Raw genomic sequence first — 19,896 nt, forward strand, 5'->3', positions numbered from 1 at the left:
GCTACCAAAGCTCCTCCAGCCTATGTAGGGGTTTTTTTTGTAGTTTCCTCTGCTACGTGACACTCTGGTATTTTAGTATCACCTGACAACAAGACACTTTCTTAACTGCAATTTCTGGACATTTTCAGGAAGTTAACAAGATTTTGTCAAAGATTCTGTATGCCCTCCTGGAAAGTAGCATCAACTTCAGAAGCCTCAGGGCTCCCATCTGCATTCCCATCTTTACCTTATGTCAGTCTGCCTCTGGCTTTGAACTGATTCTTCCTGGGTACCTCTTGCCTGATTCCAGGCTGGAATAGTTTATCCTATTTTAGCAAGAGGAGTGAAGTTTAACATGAGCCTAGAGACTGAAGGAGAGCAGGAATGTACCACAAGCATTTACAGCACTGGTTACTGATCTTCCTTGACTCGCTGTGCTACCAGAGAGACCTGCTAGCTGCTCTCCAGAATGGCTAATGTGCCAGGGTATCCTGGAGCTAGTGTTTTGGGCCTTTCCCTGCAAAGCATTACAAGGCTAGCCGTTTTTGTAAGAGTTTAAGTCACGATTAGAATATTTACTTTTTAAGAAAACTCAGGTTTTTGGTCAAGGCCTTTGTAGTGTTGAGCTCTGCAGACACATGAAGATGTGTAACTTAATCTGAAGTCACAGCGACTAGTTGTATCTATAGGTAGGTGGGAAAAAAGACTGAAAGACTGGCTTAGAGATCATAAAGACTCCCTTTGCACTCAGACTGGGTGCATCCCAAAGTAGTAGGTGGATGTCATTAAGAAGTGATATTTTAAGCATCTGTGATGAACACAAGATTCTTATACATGCTCTGAGTTACATAAATTTGTCTATTCAGCCTTGAGGAAGTGAGGTTTTTCTGATTGCACAGGGCTTTGGTTATAACTGTCCCATCTGCAGGTCTGGTTTTGCAAAATGAATGCTTCCACATCCTGTTTGGATTGCATCTTCCTGGTTTTGTTCTCTCCAAGCTTTGAATACATGCTGTGCGTTAGAGTGGTGTCACAGATTTAGTATCTCATATCGATGGATTGTATTTTATTTGAAAAGTGATCACACAAAGCTTTAGAAGTGCTTACCTAGTTTCTTTTGGCATTTGCTTGGTTTGTTTTTTAAATAATACTGGCTAATACATTTTAAAATACCATTTCTTTATTGTATCTCTGCCAACATATCTTAGATGGATTGAGAAGAAGAGTTTTGTTTCTCACTACTGTAGAAAAATAGGTAGGCTTCTGACATATCAGGTGATCGTGTGATAGCAGCCTGATATAGACAAATACACAATGTAGTTTTACACTGCTTGGCTGATCAAAGGTAATCCACAGGGTTCTCTCTAGGGCATCTTTCTCACAGCTACACGGGGTTAAAATGTGATTTACCTTGCCTATGGGAGGGTTTTAATACTTTTAAAATATAAGAGTACACCCTCTCTTGTGAAAATAGTCTTTGTCAGCAATACAAAGAGCTGGTCATCAGAATTGTTAGGTTGTAGTCTCCTCCTGCAGTCAGAAGATGTCTACTTTCCTTAGTGATTCCCTGTCTTTTTGTTTTACTAGGGGTTTTTTTTTCTCCTTCCTACTTCCTTTGGACTGCTCTATTTAAGCTTTTGCAGTAGCTGCTGAGGTTTCTGAGAACAGATTCATTAGTATATTCAGTCCATAAGGGCACTAGGTAAGAGCCTTTTTGAGACCATGATGGTTCTGGGTTAATTTCAGTGTACATGGTTGTTTTCTTTGCTTACCTTGTGTTCTGCTTGGTTACAGCAGACAGCAGATCACTCTGTTACATTGGACAGCAATATTTTTGAATATGTAAAATCCTAGAAAAGAAGCATTTGGGAAAAAAGATTGCTTTATAGGCTCAGTTCTTCCTTGGGAAAAGGGAGCAGTGTTTCCAGACAATATGGGAAGTTCTGAGGTCACTCTGGGAAAGAAAATTATACTGTTGCTGTACTAAACAATATTTTCTCCTTCTTTAGTTTCTTAGCATTCTGGTCGCAGTGACCTTGTGTGTTTGTAGAATCTTTGATTTGAATAGATTAAGAGCATTTGCTTACATGCCTGACTCAGGTTTTTGTTGACTGTAGATATCCTTGTCCTTCACTCAAATTTGTCCTGACTTCTGGTTGGAACATACTGGTTATGTAGTGCTGTTACATATACTTCAAGTTATGAAGTAATATGAATAATATTTCAGTTTAAAAATATTAGTAAAGTAATAAAGGTAGAACTTTAAAGGTGAACAGGCTTTTTCTAGAGCTCTGTAGATAGCAATTAGCAAGAGTCACTGCACAAAGGTGCTGGATGAAAATGTGCAATAGAGAAAGTTATAAAGGTGTAGAAAAAGGGCAGTAGGACATTCTTCCATATAACCATGATGATGTCGTGATCTTGAGTATCCTGAAGTTGACTGTAACTGTCCCAAAAGGTTTCATGTTTCTCAGCCAGTAGGTTATGAATAGTCAATTCTTGGAAGTGCATGACTTTTTTTCTTTTATTCTTATCCCAGAGGACTGCTTATTCAGGCTCTGGTTAATAACACGGTGGTAGAGCTAATAATAACCAAACAGAAAAGGAGCTGCAGAGCACAGTGTATCTTATACACTCTTGATGATAAATTGATATACAAGAGAGATTGATTGAGGGGAATTGATCATTGCTGGAAGGAGATCTATCAGTTTCTCAAACTGGTTTGCCCTAAGAGGGATCAGTTGGCTTTCTAGGTAGCATAGGTGGTATCCTTGTACTGTACATTGCAACAGGGTGTGTATGGACTGAAATTCCCTAGGTGCTTTGCATGCCATTGTAGTAATGCAAGAAATACATGCTGTGGCCAGAGTGTATCTGCAGTTATTTTCTGCAGATATTAGTTAAAGCTTCAAAGTGGATGAAAACAAATACTGTGGCCTCAGCCTTCCCTTCTGTAACAAAAAGAAGTAGACTGGTTTTACATTTATGACGATGATGGGTATTATTATTATTGTTGTTGTTCTTGTTGTTATTGTTATTTTTATAAATCCTTCTCTCTGCAATTGCTGACAGCTATGAGAACAACTACAGCGGTAGTTTTCATTCTGTATCACTAGTGTCATTGCCTGGGGATAGAACTGTTAGCTAAACAAAAAGCTGGATATAAAATGATTAATTCAAATTCTGAGAAGCAGCTAAATAACTTGGGGTGCGGCTTGCTGTTCTGTTTGATTCAGGCTGACATTCTCTGTTCCACTGCAGGGCCACCTGAGCTGAATTTTTATCAGCTTCTTTCACTTACAGTATGATAGACTGCATCCAATGGGATGCACGTGGGACTTCCCTCAGATACTCCTAGTAAGAAGTTTTCCCTTTCTGTGCATCCATTGACTTCCCACATTAAGGGACTAGAATGTGGTCGGGGTGGAGGGTGGACAAGCAGCAGTTCTTCATATTCCCCTAGCAGCTCTCAAGTTCCCACAGGTGACATGGCATGGCCTGAATTCTGCAGACTGTGGTTTGTCATCAGGCTGCTACACAAGGATTAAAGCAGCATTAAATCAGGGAGAGGGAATATTTGGGGAACTGGTCTGGAATTCAAAAGATCTGAGCTAAAAGTTAGACAGTGAACTTGTGATCCTTGTGAAGTGTGTATTTCTTTGTGCCCCTGGGAAATGAGTCTCACTGTCTTGGTTTCATGCTCCAAAAAATGGGGTCCACTCTACTATTTTCTGCTCTTTGTGTCTCTTCATAGAAGTTTTCCAGGCCAGCAACCATCTGTATGTATAGGCACACTGGCTAATACAGCTAATCCTAAACAGAGCAGGGGCTTTTAAAAAGTAGTTATAACACAAAAAATGAGGGATTCCTTCCATCAGAACAGGGCTGCTCACAACTGTGCAGGAGGAGATGGCAGCATTGCTGACTCCAGGATTGTATTGGATAGGCTTTAGGGCACAGAATGGAAGGGAACTGTCTGTTCCATGCTAAGCATCAGATGAAATGGATCTCTTGGGTTTGCAGCACACTTGTGAATTTTTTCTTTCAATCCACCTTTGTCTTCTGTTGAAGTGGATGGTCTGAAGTTGGTTCAGCTAGGGAAGTCTCAGTAGAATTCCAAAGGATTTTTTTCTACTTTGCAAAGTGTAAAGCTCAGATACCTGGCCTGCTTTTGCAAGTGAAGAATTACATCTCAAAAATTTCAGAGGAAAAGTTAATTTATAATTGTTCTTGTTCTTATTGGGGAAAACTCAGCCAAGATATCTGCAGACTAAAAATAATGTCTTGCAACTTCATAATGACATTCACTGGAGGCTCTCCAGATATTTTGCTAACATGAATTAATAAAATCCCAAAATATCCTTTGCTACCTAGTATTTTTTTATCCTTGTTTTACAGATGAATTAATAAATGGATGATATTCTGATGCCTTGAAAGCACCGAAAAAGCATCAGTAGGACCATCTCACCTTTAAAATTTAAAGTAAAGCAACTAATAATGAAATTTACAGCTGCACTGTGTGCTCAGATGTCTTGCTTTTAAGTTGTAAATGCTTCCTTTTTCCAGCTTGTCAAGTAATGTAAATATCCCTAATGTCACCCAGATAATGTGACCAGATAGATAGCTAGATATTTTATCCTTATTCCTATTTAGCAAGCAGCTTATATTTGATATGTCAGTTATCTTCAAGGCTTCACCATCCAGTCTAGTTTATACTTAACTCAGGAGTGTGGCTGCCTAAATTCAGAGCATTGGCAATGGCAGATAGGCATGCAAGTGCGACGGTGAATAAGTTTCTGGGCAGGGCAGTTATCATTAGAATCACTTAAACATCAACCAGAAGTACCAAGACCAGTGAAAATACTATCTCAGGCTGGCAAATGTGCCACGCTTGCTGCCCACAGAAGAGAACCTGTGGAGAGCTGGTGCAGCACCTTTGGGCTGCCAGAGAGGAGGAGTGGCAGGGAATTCGTGGGAGTGAAACAGAGAAAATCAAAGTGCCTGAGGGGATGGAGGGTGAGAAGGAGACAGTGTAACAACTTGTACAGACTTGTGAGGTTCCGAAAAACTGCCAACACTGGAGTATGGAAGATAATTTTAGGTCCGTTAACAAAACTTCCAAAGATACAGGACTTCAGACAGATACAGTTCAGAGGTTGACTGACTTTAAAATAAACAGAAAAGCGGATGGATTTTTTTTTTTTTCACGCAGACCAGAGTAGGCTTTCTTAATAAAATAGACTATGATTTGAGTACTTACTGCTACTGTTGCAAGAGTGTTTGATTTTGGAAGGAGTTGCGCCTCAGATGCACTTCTTACAGGCTTGCAATTGAAAATTTGACTGACATTTGGATCAGATCATTTCATTTGCTGAACAAACCTTTGCAGCCACGCTTTTTCAAGTACAGAACTCTATGGCTCAGCTAAAGATGAGAAACTTGTCAGGATGGCCAGTAAGTGATCTATTTTGCCATCAACCAGAAGACAACCTGAAAATCCAAGTGAAATGCACAGTGCTAAGGGGAGAGGAGCTTAGGCTAAATATTATAAAGACTTTTAATGCAACCTTTCCAGGCTTTTGAATTTGTGATAAAACTTAAAAGATGAGGGGAGTTTAGTGTGTGTGCTTGAAGGAGGTTGTTTTGGCTTGATAATTTTAATGTGGAAATATGTGGAATATGTGGAAAGTACAAAAGTACTTTCAGGTAATGCTGACTCCCTTGAAGTCTGCATAAGGCCTTTGATACTGACTCTCAGTTTGTACATGACATTGCTGCAGCTCATGTGGAACAGAAAGAAAGAGAAAACATGTCACTGTCAACAAGCAACTTCTGTTCTGGATTGGTTTTTGAAACTTAAGCTGGAGGAAACCTCTTGCATGCTGTTTGACATTGACCTGGTTTTGTATTTAGAACCTTTATGAAGTAACTTTCCACAGGCAGACCCCAGGTTTCAAGGCAAAACTCTTCCCTAGTTAAAGTTTTTACGGTGGCAATAGCACCATCTTATGTAGATTTTTCTCCAGTAATTTAGACAGAAGGCTTAGCACTGCATTTAGGGGTGATGAAATGGACCTTGAATTGCTACAGGAGTAGAAAATTGTTGATGTTGTTTTCAAAGTGGCTTACTGCATGGAACTGAGGAGCATAAACCAGGACAGAGCTGGGGTAACCAATGGGAAAGCACACACATCACAAGTGATTGGCTCGAGTTTGTTGGCTGCAAAGAAAACATGTGAAGCAGGCTGAGGCAAGCTAGCCTTCTTGGTATCCTGCATGAGGTCACCTGTGACCACAGATTTCATTTTGACAGTTAAGCATTTGCCTTTGGATAGGAACTTCTGTGAAGGAGGTATCAGACTGATCAACTGAGGTGGTTCTCAGTAACAGTAGTAAGGTGTTTCTTAACTTCAATGAACAAGAGATGCTTGTTTAGTATTGTACTCTGCATGACAAAGACTGTGCTGCTTTTATCCTGTTGCTTCTTGCTGATGGCTTGTGTAGGAATGAGTATTTTGTCCAACTCCCTGCTGCAGCCAGCAGTATGTGATATGACTTGTGCTAAAATGCCCTGAAAATAAAAGTCAGCTAAAGAGCTATAATGATGAGAAAAGAGAGGCATTTATCCTACCTGGCTTGCATAACTACTGTACTGCAAAAGTTGGTTTGGTTGTTTTTCCTGAAAGGGCTTATCACCTTCAGCTCCCTACAGAGGAGGCTCAGGTGCCTTGCTTGGACAAGGCAGTAGGCTTTCCAATGCCTCAAGTTCAGCCAGACAAATTCCACAGTGAGTGGAATTTACATTATTTTGTTTGTTCACAGTTAATGTGTGTTCTGTTCTCTTGACAAGGGCAAAGCTGGTCCTTAAAAGGAGAAAGGCACTTCCTTGTCTGCCCAAGGCTGGCTACTGCCTTCTGGATCAGTTGGCACCCTCAAAGGGAAAGAGGGACCATCTCTTTCATGATGGCAGTGGAGAACTGCAGAAGGAAAAAGCTTCATGAATGCAGAGTGGAGAAAGCAGAGGTGGTGAGACCATCAACATAAAGCCTTCAGAAAGTGTGATGAATAAGAAATGCCAAGAAGAGCAAGGAGCAGGCACACAGTCAGGGCCCAGCTAGAATAAGAAAACTATTTTACTGAGGGCTTAGAGGGGACTTTGCAGATCTGTTGCAGGCCAAGAGATTCTCTGAATGCTGCTGGTCTGAAAGCAAACCTAAAAGAATGAACCTGCCCTATGAGCACACTGTGGGTAGAGAGGGTTTGATCACAAACTCTCTTATTTTTATTTTGCTTCATTCGAGAGGACCAGTAACAAATTGTCAAGGTTCACTTGTTCTAGTTTATGTTCCAGTAGAACAAAATTTTAGGTTTTAAAAGTTCCTTGGTGTTGTTTTGATCCATTCAGAGTTTGTACTGTTTAAAGGCAGTGGTCTTTTAGCCTTTCTAGATACCAAATTAAGTATTCAGGACAGATGCTTTAAGAAACCTGGACAAATTTTCTTGAAATTTGCAGTTTAGGCTAAATTTTCTTGAAATCTGAGGTTTTGGCTGGAATACATGTTGCTGTTCTATATGACTTGCCATCCAGCCAATGAAAAAAACAGCCATTTGGAGGAAAAGCAGTTAATGAACTTTGCTTATGAATATGGTTATGATGATTTTTCTGTCTGATTTTGACATATTACTGGCATTGGTGACATTTTTGTTTCTTTTCACTTGTACAGAAATAGATTTTAGAAATGTGCTAAGTGCTTTATACAGGCAGTGTTGCACTGGACACAGTTACATGCCAAAGAGAAACGAGATATATGCATCCGTATCTTGTATAGGATAAGGATCTTCAAAGGGCTCTGGGTAGAACAAAGCCCAGCCTGTAAGGTGTGATCAAATAACCTGCTGAATAAGACCAAAGAGGAGGAAACCTTTTGGTACAGCAGCCCTGGTTTGTTTTGCCACAGACAGTGTATTCTTCTTGTGAGGTGCCAGTTTTGTGTCATCCCCATTTACACATGCACATGAAGTTCCAGCACACGCATAGTAGTCTCCTGTCGTGCATATGGTAGAGCTGTAGCTGCTCTTAACTCCTCCATCATCCTACTCTCAACTCCTTTCAAAAAGTTTTTGAAAACCAGTGCACAAAACACATACTCGAGAAACCAAACTCAGCAGAAAGCTTAGGAAATAGAGGCTTAAAAGAGGATGATGGGGTGTGGTGGAACCAACTCAAACCCCACTATTTGTATCTCCCTGTTGTTGCAGATGAGGTTCTGTAAATAAAATGATTGGTAACCTTCCTGTCATGAACCAGAAGACTGTATATTAGTATATTAGTATATTAGTATATTAGTATATTAGTACTTGCTATGAGGAATAAGTTCTATAAGGAACTCTCTTCCTCCTTCTCTGAAACATTCACAAGATTTCCAGCCATACATACACAAGGACACCTATATATGAGCTGTACAGCTCTTTGTATCTCCATCATTTACAGAGGCCTTGTTCCTTCATGGTTCCTCAGTGGTGTAGCAAGAAAGCATTGGAATAGTAAAACTTTGGAAATGACAATTATTTTACTTTTTTGGGTTATGTAAATATAAGTAAAGACTGCATCATCCTCTTTGTTAACGGAGAGTAAGAAAGGCTTATTTAAGTTCTTATTAATCAGGTGCTAACAATGTACAGTGCTGGAGGACCTACCTTTGTGTACTTCTGATCCAATGCAATCCCAGGCAGAACAGAATCAGTCCCTTTTTGTGCAAGATGGCTGATGGGTTTCAGGGGGGCAGGAGAATGTGTAGCAACCTACACTGAAGAATTGAAGAAAGAACAGGAGACTGTGCAGTGCAACAGTAGGAGCTTTTGCCTGTGTTAGTGAGAGAGTGAGTCCGCAGGTAGAAATGTGAGGTCTTTTGTTATGAAGTTGTGAAATAGAAATGAGAGCTTAGGACAAATGATAAGTCAGGACACCATAGCTGCTTTTAAAGAACAAAGAGAAAAAAAAAAAGTGTATTTGATGAGAAAGATGGGTCAAGGGAAATCTTACAAAATTTTCGTAAGAAGTGGCACATCTGGACCTGTTGGAGGATGGAACAAAAGATGGAAATCTTTTGTTTGAGCAAAAGAGTTTGACAGACAGCAAATAAACAGAATATGAAATACCAAGCTTTAGCTGAGCTGTTTCTTGCTAAATGGTTTGCAAAGGTTTCATAGCCACAATAATCTTTTTTCTAATGTTCCCAAACTTTCATTCAAATGATTGAAAAGCTCCATTGCTATTGCTGGCTTCCAGACAGCTAGTTGATACTGCAATCAACAATTGTTTGAAGGAAGGCTTGATTAAAGTGTCACATAGCTACAGTTAACTGGCATGTGACTTTTGTTTCTCCAGCGGACTTCCTTATCTCAAGTCTTTAATGAGGACCACGTAGAGGAGATTTTTTTTTTTCTCCTTGGGGCTTTTTTTTTTTCAAAGTGAAACTCTTGAACTTTCCTCTGAAGCAAAATTCGTTTGATGTTGAGTGTTTCTTATTCAAATGTCCTTGACATATAAAAAGGTCTTGTATAACCTGTGATGTACACACATTAACAATGAGGAACTGAAACTTCTCCTCATATCATGTTTTGGGTTATACACACTCCAACCTTAATTGTCTTCCGGATTAGTAACAGATCATAATAACTATTAATTGTTAGGACAGAAAAATATCTAGGACTTGCTGGGCTAAGAGAAGATCTTGCCCTTAAAATCTAGTTGTCTTAGTTTAGTAATGAGACGTGACAAATGGGTGAAGCTGGAAAGTGGATAAAGGGTGTTGTCATATAGTGCTCTTGTGAGGTCTTTTGGGACTAGCTTAAAACATTCACTGCCATCCCAGAACAGAGCATGCACCATGAGAGTGGTTCTCGTCTGTACCTGTGCAAAGTTTTCCAGGTCAACCAAGAGCTCCTGGTGAAGTCACTTTGAACCCATTTGACACTGAAAGTTAAGAAATGCTTGGACAATCCAGTTTGATGACTCGGCTGGGCTGTGGGAACAGTAACCTCCAGCTGTGACACTGAAACAAACACCTGGGAGTGGCACAGTGAAACTGCACTGGCCACTTCCAAAGTGATTACATCCTAATGTACCCAGTGCCTTTTCAGAAAGGAGCTGATGTAGGCTCTGTTAGCAAGGAAAGAATTGTTTTCTTTGTTCTGTAGCTATAGTGTGAGCTTGTCATCCACCTCTCCCCTCACAGGTACTCATAGGAGAACATCCAGAGGGTTTTAAGGAGGGAAAATTGGGTTAACGCCATCACCACTGAATTTCACTGTGCATGAGGCAGGCTTGGAGATGAGCCTCAGGGTTTTGGGAAGAGAGGCCAACAAGTGTAGCACAGGTGGCATAGGAAAGGGGTTAAAAGACAACACTGCAAGGTGATAGTGCAGAGAAGTACATCAGGACAGAATTATGGCTTGAAAGAAAGAGTATGGTGGAGGGGAGAGCCAATAAAGGCAGTCCTCTGTGGCACAAGATGGGAGAAATACCACAGTAAAGAGGTAGGGGAGGAATGTTATCTCAGGACCTGAGTAAAAAGGCCTCTGAGAGGCCTAGGAGGTATCTGGCAAGTAGATGAGGAAGAGTATTGAAATGTTAATTTCAAAGAACAGAGAAAGATGTAGAGAGAGTCTGGACTGATCCTTAAAGGGGACCAGATTCTGGCAGTAGTCAGGGTGTCAGAGGAGAAGACTGAGGCTGTTCAGGAGCTGGACTTCACAAATGTCATGTTCTGAGGCAGGTAGTTCAGTGTTAGGGGAGGCAATCTGCAAGGTGTCTACTGACTAAGGACAGCAGGCCTGTTCTTGAGAGCTGCAAAGGTGTTAACATGAGCTAATTGTGTTATACAAGTGCCAGTGAGGTGTATCTGCAATACGAAGGGTCCTGTGTTTCCCCAAGGTGGCTTGACTGGCCCAATTTCAAGCAGGTAGTTTTCATAGTTTTGGTCATGTTTTTTCAGCAGTTGTCTTATGTGTGTAGTACAGGCTGGGATTTCTCTCTTTGTAGAATCATGGAATGGTTTGAGTTGGAAGGAACTTTCAAGATCATCTAGTTCCAACCCCCTTGCCATGGGCAGGGATACCTTCCACTAGACTAGCTTCCTCAAAGCCCCATCCAGCCTGGCCTTGAACACTTTCAGGGATGGGACATCCACAACTTCTCTGGGCAGCCTGCTCCAATGTCTCACTAACCTCGCAGTAAAGAGTTTCTTCCTAATATCTAGTCTAAACCTAAAGAATTTTTTCCTCGTATTTAATCTAAACCTACCTTCTTTCAGTTTAAAACCATTCCCCCTTGTCCCATCACTACATGCCCTAGTAAGTCTAGCTTTCTTGTAGCCCCCTTTAGGTACTGGGAAGCTGAAGGTCTCCCTGGAGCCTTGTCTTCTCCAGGATGAACAACTTCAGCTTTCTCAACCTGTCTTTATAGAGGAGGTGTTCAGTCCCTCTGGTCATTTTCGTGGCTCTCCTCTGGGCTTGCTCCAGCAGGTCCACATCCTTCTTATGTTGGGAGCCTCAGAGCTGGATGCAGTACTCCAGGTGGGGTACTCCCCACTAGAGTGGAGCAGAGTGGGAGAATCACTTACTCTGACCTGCTGGCCACGCTGCTTTTGATGCAACCCAGGATATGTTTGGCTTTCTGGGCTGTGAGTGCACATTGATGGGTCATGTCAACTTCTTGTCCACCAGCACCCCCAAGTCCTTCTCTTTAGGGCTGCTCTCAATCTTTGTTTTCTCTTAGAGTGTACTACACATACTTTAATAGCACAAAAATGTTTTACTTTATAAGATTATATGTGTCCACGATATAAAGGAACAGTGTGGTTCACAAAGGTCTTCTGGTTTGCTTGTGTTCAATAGGAATTAGCCCGTCACCTCCGACCTGGAACTCTGCGTGCTATCTTTGGGAAGGACAAGATTCAGAATGCTGTTCACTGCACAGACCTTCCTGAAGATGGGCTTTTGGAGGTAAGACCTGCTAGATGAATGTGTGCTCAACAACAAGAAGTTAAGTGAAAAGCTATTCTTGACAGTCTTTGAAGCTGGTGAGTAGCTGTGTTGAAGACCAGACTAGACACAAAAGCAGAAGTTTTTTAAGGGCATTTAACTCAAGTAATTCTGATATTATAAAAAAATCATCCATGCATTTTTCTTGAATGAATATAGTACAATGAAGTATTTAATTAAATGAAAGTCAAGGGTCCTCTCTTTGTCTGAACATCCTGTGTCCTTGGCACTGAAAATCAGCCCTAACGGTGCTTCTGCTTCTTAGCCCTTGGATGACCACCATGATTCCTGATCTAGATTGTTTCTACAGTGAGCTCGTGTGGAGCTTGGAATGTTACAGGCACTAGGGATTCAAATCCTCCAAATAGGGTCCAGGTTTATTTTTAGACAGTCATACTTACGCACATCATTTTGTATTTCCTGTGTTTTACTTTAACTTACTAATTATTATCTGATTTTGGCTTTGTATGCTTTCATTAAGGTCCAGTAAAATGTGAAAATGTTAAATTAGGGGAGTTTATAAAGACAGAAGTACTCACTATGAAAACCAGAACAAGCTCATTCACTTAATTCCGTGCCTCAAAACTGAGGTCTGTACAAGGGGTTGAAGTGGTGTGTAAGCATTTCTTCAATGGATCTCTGTGTCAGTGAAGATGTTTTTCCAGTGCATCCATAGCTTGTGTTTTACTGGTTACATGTATTTGTGAGTGTATTGCTGTCAAGTTACAGCAGAACTATGGAGCAGCAAGAATTGTCCTGGCTTGGATAATTTTACATTGCCAAAATAGTGGTTTCTCTGGGGAGTGAGGAAGAACTGACTGCATCACCATCTCCCTTCATGAAATAACGTGTGAGATAAAGTGCTGTTTGCTAGGAAATTGCATCTAGTTTAAGGCATAGACTAGTGAAATTCAATACTTAGAAAGGCAGTCAGTATCAACAAAGTTGCAGCTTTTTAAAGCATTTCCAAGGTGTCATTAAAAATGGACAACTCCCAGTTCCTTCCCAAAGGGACTGGATTTAAACAAGCAAGCAGGTATTTGTCACCACATACCTGAAGTCCCTCAGTCATGGCTTTTCAGTGCAGCAGACAAAAAGGCATAGCCTACAAGGGAAAAAGTAAAGTCTCACCAACGCTCAGAACAATTTAGTACTCCATCAGAATTTTCTGTCTCTTTCTCTCTTGGGTCCACAGTCTGTTTCATTTACTGTTTTCCTTTCCTGGTGCAAAGCAGATATAACCCCATTTTCCTGGTTGTTTAAGTTGAGTTTATAGCTACTGTGAGACAGGAATTGCTTCTCCAAAGCAGAAACTGGGGGTGGAGTTCTTTCTCAAGGTCTCCATTACATGTGTTTGTCCTTTGAATCCCACAGCTGAATCGTGAGCTAAGTTCTTGACCTAGTATTAGTCTGACTACACACCTTGCGGTTCCAATTGCAGTCTGATCATTTTAACTATTGTTTATTGATTATATTTTTTTGGGAGAAGAATCTAAAATCTTTTTACCATAGGCATAATTTTACACAGAATATGACTCTTCATCAGTCTGTAGTTCCTTCTGTAACAGTCCAGGTTAAACCAGCCGTTGTAAAGGCTGAATGTTCTTTAGTGAGAAATAAAGCGGTGACTGTTTCATTCTGATTTTTTGGCAAATAAGAATTATAATGTAAACTACAGAAGCCTTTTTACTGCTAACACTTTAATTCTTGGAGTATCTTTAGATCTGTCTTCTGTAAGAAACATAGTTGACTGAAAACATAGGTAAGCAAAGTAAACAGTAACCTCTGGATTTGCTTAAGTGCAAGAGCTTGTCACAACTGATGAAATACTGCATGCACAGAGATCATCCTTGGGAAGGACTTTTTCCTCAGTGAGCTTTTCTGTGAGAGAAGCTTAAATCCAGTCAGAGAGGCTTCATTTGCTAGCAAGTGGAAACGAGACCTTTCTTCCCCAGCCTTGGTAACTGTAACCGTGCTGTAAATGTCAAGCTAGAGCAGAGTGACTGTGTGGCCTGCTAGAAGGAAACCAAGCCAGACAAACCTTTTTAAGAAATATACTGTTCAGTAAATGAAGGTTTTGATTCTTTAGTGGATATTTTAATATAATGAGTTTAACAGAGCAGTTATTCTCGACCTCGGAGGAGGTGAATTCAGAGATAGGTAAGGCACTTGTCATTGACCTTGGCCATGCTGGTGCCATGAAACTTGCTTCTTTCAATATGGAGTTAGTGTTTGTTCATTATGTCCGTGTTCTGGTAGGAGATGTTGCTGTTGCTGAGATGTTAATGCTGCTGTTCCTATTAAAGCTTTACAGTATCATTGTAGGCCAGCTGATTAGTAGAGGAGGAGTCTGGAGTAAGTTTCGGACAGAAATCTGACCTGCTAGATTTATACTAAAAAGATGAAGAATCCTTTCTAAAACCTCAGATAAGTTCATCCCCAGCAGTCTCTTTTCCTTTCTTCTAGTGTCATTGTTTTTTGTACCGTGTTAATGCTCTGCTGCAGTTTTTACCCAGTATAGCTCCAAAACCCAGACTTTATGCATATTGCACTCCTGTTTGGCTGATGAAAGGTAAGTTTGGCAACCTGATCAGGCACAAGAGCTAGGAACTCCAGAGTTTCATTTCTAAATGTGGAGCTGATTTTATCTGAGCTTGGCTAAGCCACTTTTCTAATTTATATTTCTCTTCTCCAAAATAAAGTACTAAATGCGACAAATTTTGTAAAACAAACTGCAGCATCATTATTACAATAAGGACACAAAATTTCTAACGTCTTTTCCTCCCCAGTTCCCACTAGATATATGTTGGTGTGGTGTTTTTTTGGGGGGTGGAGGGCTGGTTGATTTGTTTGTTTTGGTGTTTGGAGAGGATGTTTAATTTGGGTTTTGTTTGTTTTTTGGTTGTTTTGGCTGTTTTTGCTGGGGGTGGTCTGGGGTTTTTTGCCTTTTTTTCCCCCAGAACAAGAAGTAGCATAATTACTCTGCCAGAACCCAGAAAGCTTCTTGGAGAGAGGATGCTGTGATGTAAGCTATCTGAAACTCTTGTGAACCAGAGAGGTGGGCCTCAGGGAACTGTTCCAGCCCCAAAGCAGGCAGAGCCAGTCTGATACACCAAGAATAAAGATATTTACTGCCTTTATGTCAGAGCTTTTGTACAACTTTGGCCATGCTTGATGTTTGAGTCACTCCTTTCCAGAGGTTCTCATTTCTGGTGCAGCCCCTCCCTACAGGTCTAAGGGCTGCAGAGTGGAAGTTCCAGTATCTCTGAGCTTAAATTGAGCCCAGTGGGTTTGTACAAAGAAAGCCTTGGCTGTATCTGTTGGCTGGTGTGTGCAGTGCTTGCACTGTTAATGCTAAAGCAGCTTATTAGGGGTCCATGCCACAGTCCTAACTGTTTCTTGGCCACATGTTCTGTGTGCACATCTGCAGGGTCAGCAGTGCCCAGAAGACCTTGGAGGCAAGATGGAGGGACTGCTGCTGTTGCCACTTTGTGGTTAGAAAGCTGAATAGGTTGGTCTGTGTGTTAATTGGTTTTGTGACTTTTGGACTTCCAGAACCAAATGGAGATGGAAAGGGGAGATACCTGGTTGATCTACTGTCCTATCATGAGCCTTAAATACATTGTATTTATGGAAGCACAATAAAGGCATGTTCCTGTGTAGGAGGGAACACTCCAGGGCTTTCCTGAGAACTCAGTTAGCCTTAGTGTCAGATACTGCTTATTTTAAGATTTCTCCACCCTTCTTGGCAGCTTTCATCACCCACAGTTTCAGATATAACTGAAATTTGAAAATGTTTTGCTATGGCAGCTGCTGTCTGTCCACAAAAGGAGACTTCTAAGGGGAGATGAGATATGTAATTGAGGGTTAGATCAAATGCCTCGTGGAGTTAATAGCAAACTCTAGGTGACTTTGGTGGTTTGCACTAAATTGACTGTCACTAGGAAGTGCAAGGTTGTGACCTTTCTCCCAAGAATCATGACCATGGAGTATTTGGGGAAAGGAGAGAGAACAACTGTCTTGGGAACAGCAAGGACTAATTAACTAAATAAGGGATAGCTTGTGCACTTTGTTTAGAACACTATATACAAATAATATAGCACAGCAGTTTTTCATTGTTTTCTTCTTAGACCTATTTTCCATGGACCTGGAAAAAAGGAAAGTTCACTTTTAATCTTAAAACCCCCTCAAACAAACAAACCAACCCCAAAAGCAAATATGAGCACTTGGTCCCACTAGTTTGACCCTTAACTCCTATTTTTGTTCTACAAACTACTTGATGTTTTAGGCAGTGACTAACGAATATCAGAATTAATGAATAACTCACTTTGGCTCAAGAGAAGAGGGATTATGCAGTTGAGCCGAAAACACAACTGGTTGCAATGGAAAAATCAGTGTATTTTCAGTTGTAGAGCTGTAACTGCTCTTTTTATTACTAGTTTAGTGATAAAAGAGGAGGGTGTATATTACCCTGAAGCCTCTTAGATGAGTTGTTTGACTTACGGGGTCAGGCACTTACTTTTTCACTTCATAGACTTGTGTGTCCTCATATCAGTACAAAATGTATTTTCACAAGTGACAATGGATAGACACAAATAGCTCAGAACAGTCCGTTTTCTCAGGCTTGTCATCAGTTTCCCATTTTAATGAGGAGAGGAAAGAAAGGAGGAAGTAGAGAAGGGAGTCTGATAGCAATGGAGTATTTGTGAGATGATGGGGTTTTATGAGTGATTCACGAGTGCAGGCTTACCCAGGAGTTTCTTAATTTTTCGTATCAACTGATGTTGTGTAGGACATACTTTCAGAGCAGAGGGTTGCATATGTTTCCCACATCCAAAGCAGATACTGCTCTGCCTCTTGTCAGTTTGGTTTTTTCTATTTTTTATAAGGGAGCAAGCAATCACAGTACTCACCTACATTCATGTTCTTTCTGAGTCAGGTAGAGCAAGGACTGGAACTTGCATATTTCATATGCCAAGGAACTGCTTTATTTAGCAGACTAGAGATGTCATGTACATGTGTTGAAAGATGATTCTGTTTCTCAACTCACCTGAGGAACATTTCTGATAAATATCTTGTTGAAATAGAAGGTTACTAAGCATTGGATCTGATGAATCATCATTCTCTAGACAAATTTCCTTGAAATTGGTCATTCCTGGAATAGTTTTTAATCAAAGTCCTTCGGACAAGGTGTTGTGGCTAAAAGACTTCACAGTTTACGGGCCTCCTTAAAGAAGTGAAGGCAAATTAAAAATCAGTCAGTGAAGATCATATTCACGTCACTGGAAGTACAGTGAGTAAAATTTCCCACAGGAGGTGGTGCTGTACACACACCTCAGTCCACTGGGTCTCAAGTGGCTGAGTACTTTTCAGATTATGCAGGAATCTACATTATTAAAAAAAACCAGTAGCCTAGAACTGCAGTTATAACAAAACCAGTATTTCTGGGCCTTGGCATGCTCTGCATGTACATTGTTGCTCATACTGTGCAATTCAAAGTTTTTGGGTTTGGAGTTTTTTGGTGTGTGTGAGCAATTCTGAAAGGGCATTTTTTAATGCTGCAAAACGCTCCAGGGATGATAGACTGCATGCATCTGAGGTAACCTGAAAGGTCTCTCCAGGGCAGTGCAGCCTGCTGAACCACTCACGCTGGCTTTATGTTCTTATGCCGTGGTGTTGGGGCGATCAAGTCGGTCTCACGGGGTCTCTTGGCATGATTACAAAATCTTTAGTAGTTGACATGTATTTGTGTGTGTGTACTTATATATACTCTAGTGTCCTCACAGGTGCTCTTTGCACTGGCACCTCGGGGTGCTGTGTCCGTGCCACCACATGGCTGCTGGGTGCCGTCAGGCTCTGCCTTGGGCAGCAGGACTGTGGGGGGAGATGTGTCAGCTTTCAGTGTCACGTGCGTCTTTCCAGCCCCGCAGTAGCGAGGTCCTCCTCGAGTATCATTTGCTGGCCTTCTCTCTGGCCTCAGAGCTATTTGTGGCACCTACAGACATGAAAATAACCTATCAAAGGGGGATGACTTTGCTGTTATCAGAGTGGGTTTCGTCTGTCTTCTGAGGGAACTGTCATGATGGTTGGATTTTTTCCCTGTCACGTCTTTGAATTTCAGCTGTGCAGTGGTCAAGAGTAAGGCTGGGGACTGGCAGACTGTGCAATGTACCACTGGAAGCTCTTCATTCCCATGCTCAGCCTTGCACCAGTGAGACTGGCTTACTGCTTCTAAGCCTTTAAAACAAACTGGCAATATCATCTGGCTATACAGATCAGCTATGGCGGTCTGGTAGATGGGGGCTCTCCGAGTTCTGGCACTGGAAGTTCAGCTGCCTGGATCCAGCCTTGGGGAGATGGGAGGTGATGCTGTACGATAAACGGTGACGGGACGGGCCAGTTCAGCAGATGTGTTTTGTCCAGGCAAGTGCTGTGGACGATGAAAACCATGATCATTTTCCTCATTAAGACTTGGTATTAACCAAATGCTCTGCCTAGAGTTAAGAGCTGCACTGTGCCTGAGCTTTTGGAGCAGCATGTCTTCCACCTGCTGCAGGCCAGCTGTCCTTGGTCTGGCATTCCAGATAGTGCCAGGAGAGGCATGCCTTATGCCTTCTTTCCCTTTGTGTTTATTCATGGAGGCTGAGGGCAATGGCACGGGAGGGATGTTTTAGGAAGCTATTCAGAGTGGACAGGGTAACACTCTCCTTGAAGTGGGGAGACATGCTTTCCATAACCACTTCTATAAGAAAAGAGTTGTGTTACAGAAGTGCTCTGCTGGCTGTCAACTTGCATTTTCCTATTTGCTTCTTCCTCACCTGCCTGCTGCCATTGTCTGGACCTGCGGGCATGCTGCACGGTGCTTGTGGTCATCCACCCTGGAAATGCTTTCGTATCAGTTGTGAGCTGATCTGTGGGTTGAGGTTATAGTGCAACAGTTTAGGATGGAAGGTATCAGAAGGATGCAACTCTGCTCACTTAGTCTTTTTTGGTGCATCAAGGTGTAGTCCATGCAATTTATTAAAGCATGTCAATGAGTAACTCTCAGAAGCGTCAATGTGCTTAGTGTGGAATTTGAGTATGTCACACTCGGAACAAAGGTCTCCTGCATTGCTTGTTACCGATTAACTTGTCTGGTATTATGCAAACTGCCTCTACCAGCTGAGAACTAACTCTCCCCATTCACAGAGCAGCCAAGCTTGTAAAACATTACACAGCAGAAGTGCATAGCATGGCAATGAACCTTTCACTGAGGGCATTCCAGCCGTGCTGCATTTCCCTCAGGAGTCTTTAAAATATTTTAATAAAGAAGCCATTGTTTCACTCAGTAATACAGCAATTTTGCAATGAAGTCTTTTATTAGTGGCCCATACTGAGCTGCATAATCCAGGGTAAAATGCTTTTCAGCATCTCCAGTGAAAAGAAATAAAAATTGGATGAATTTGGGTGAGGTTGGTTTTGGCTCTTTTTTTTGCAAGTTTTCATCAAAGCAGTAGCTATTTTTGTCAGTTGGAAATATCAATCTCTCCTGGTACAAAACGATTTCTAGAGAGGTCTGTCAGATAATGGTTATTATGGTTCAAATGCTTCTCCGTTTTAACTTTCTGAGACTTTTATCCAACAGGTCAGAAAGAATCTGGAGTATAGGAAAACGTGATCTTACTCAGTGGTGTTTTTGCGTATCGGAAGATGTTAGCCAGCACTGCAGTGCTGTCTCACAGTGTTTCCTGATGCTGTATATGTACTTGTACAGAGAATTAAGTAATCTCTTTGCCTAGGCCTATCTGAAGAGAAATTAAGAATTAAAAATATTAATAGTAGATGAATGGATTTTGAACACATGTTGCTAGTTTCTCTTTTAAAAAAATAAAT

At 41.2% G+C, this 19,896-nt stretch overlaps 1 protein-coding gene across 3 annotated transcripts in view; it reads left to right on the forward strand.

The window, feature by feature from the left end:
• NME7 (NME/NM23 family member 7) overlaps positions 1-19,896 on the forward strand; it is a 91,824-nt gene that overhangs the window by 64,132 nt on the left and 7,796 nt on the right. For all 3 annotated transcript variants that reach the window (XM_032679698.1, XM_032679699.1, XM_032679700.1), the window contains one exon: positions 11,878-11,985. In XM_032679698.1, the coding sequence (XP_032535589.1) occupies positions 11,878-11,985 (108 nt within the window). The remainder of the gene's footprint in view (positions 1-11,877; positions 11,986-19,896) is intronic.

Source organism: Chiroxiphia lanceolata, chromosome 2 (assembly GCF_009829145.1).
Source record: "Chiroxiphia lanceolata isolate bChiLan1 chromosome 2, bChiLan1.pri, whole genome shotgun sequence".
In the NCBI taxonomy this organism is placed as follows: Eukaryota; Metazoa; Chordata; class Aves; order Passeriformes; family Pipridae; genus Chiroxiphia; species Chiroxiphia lanceolata.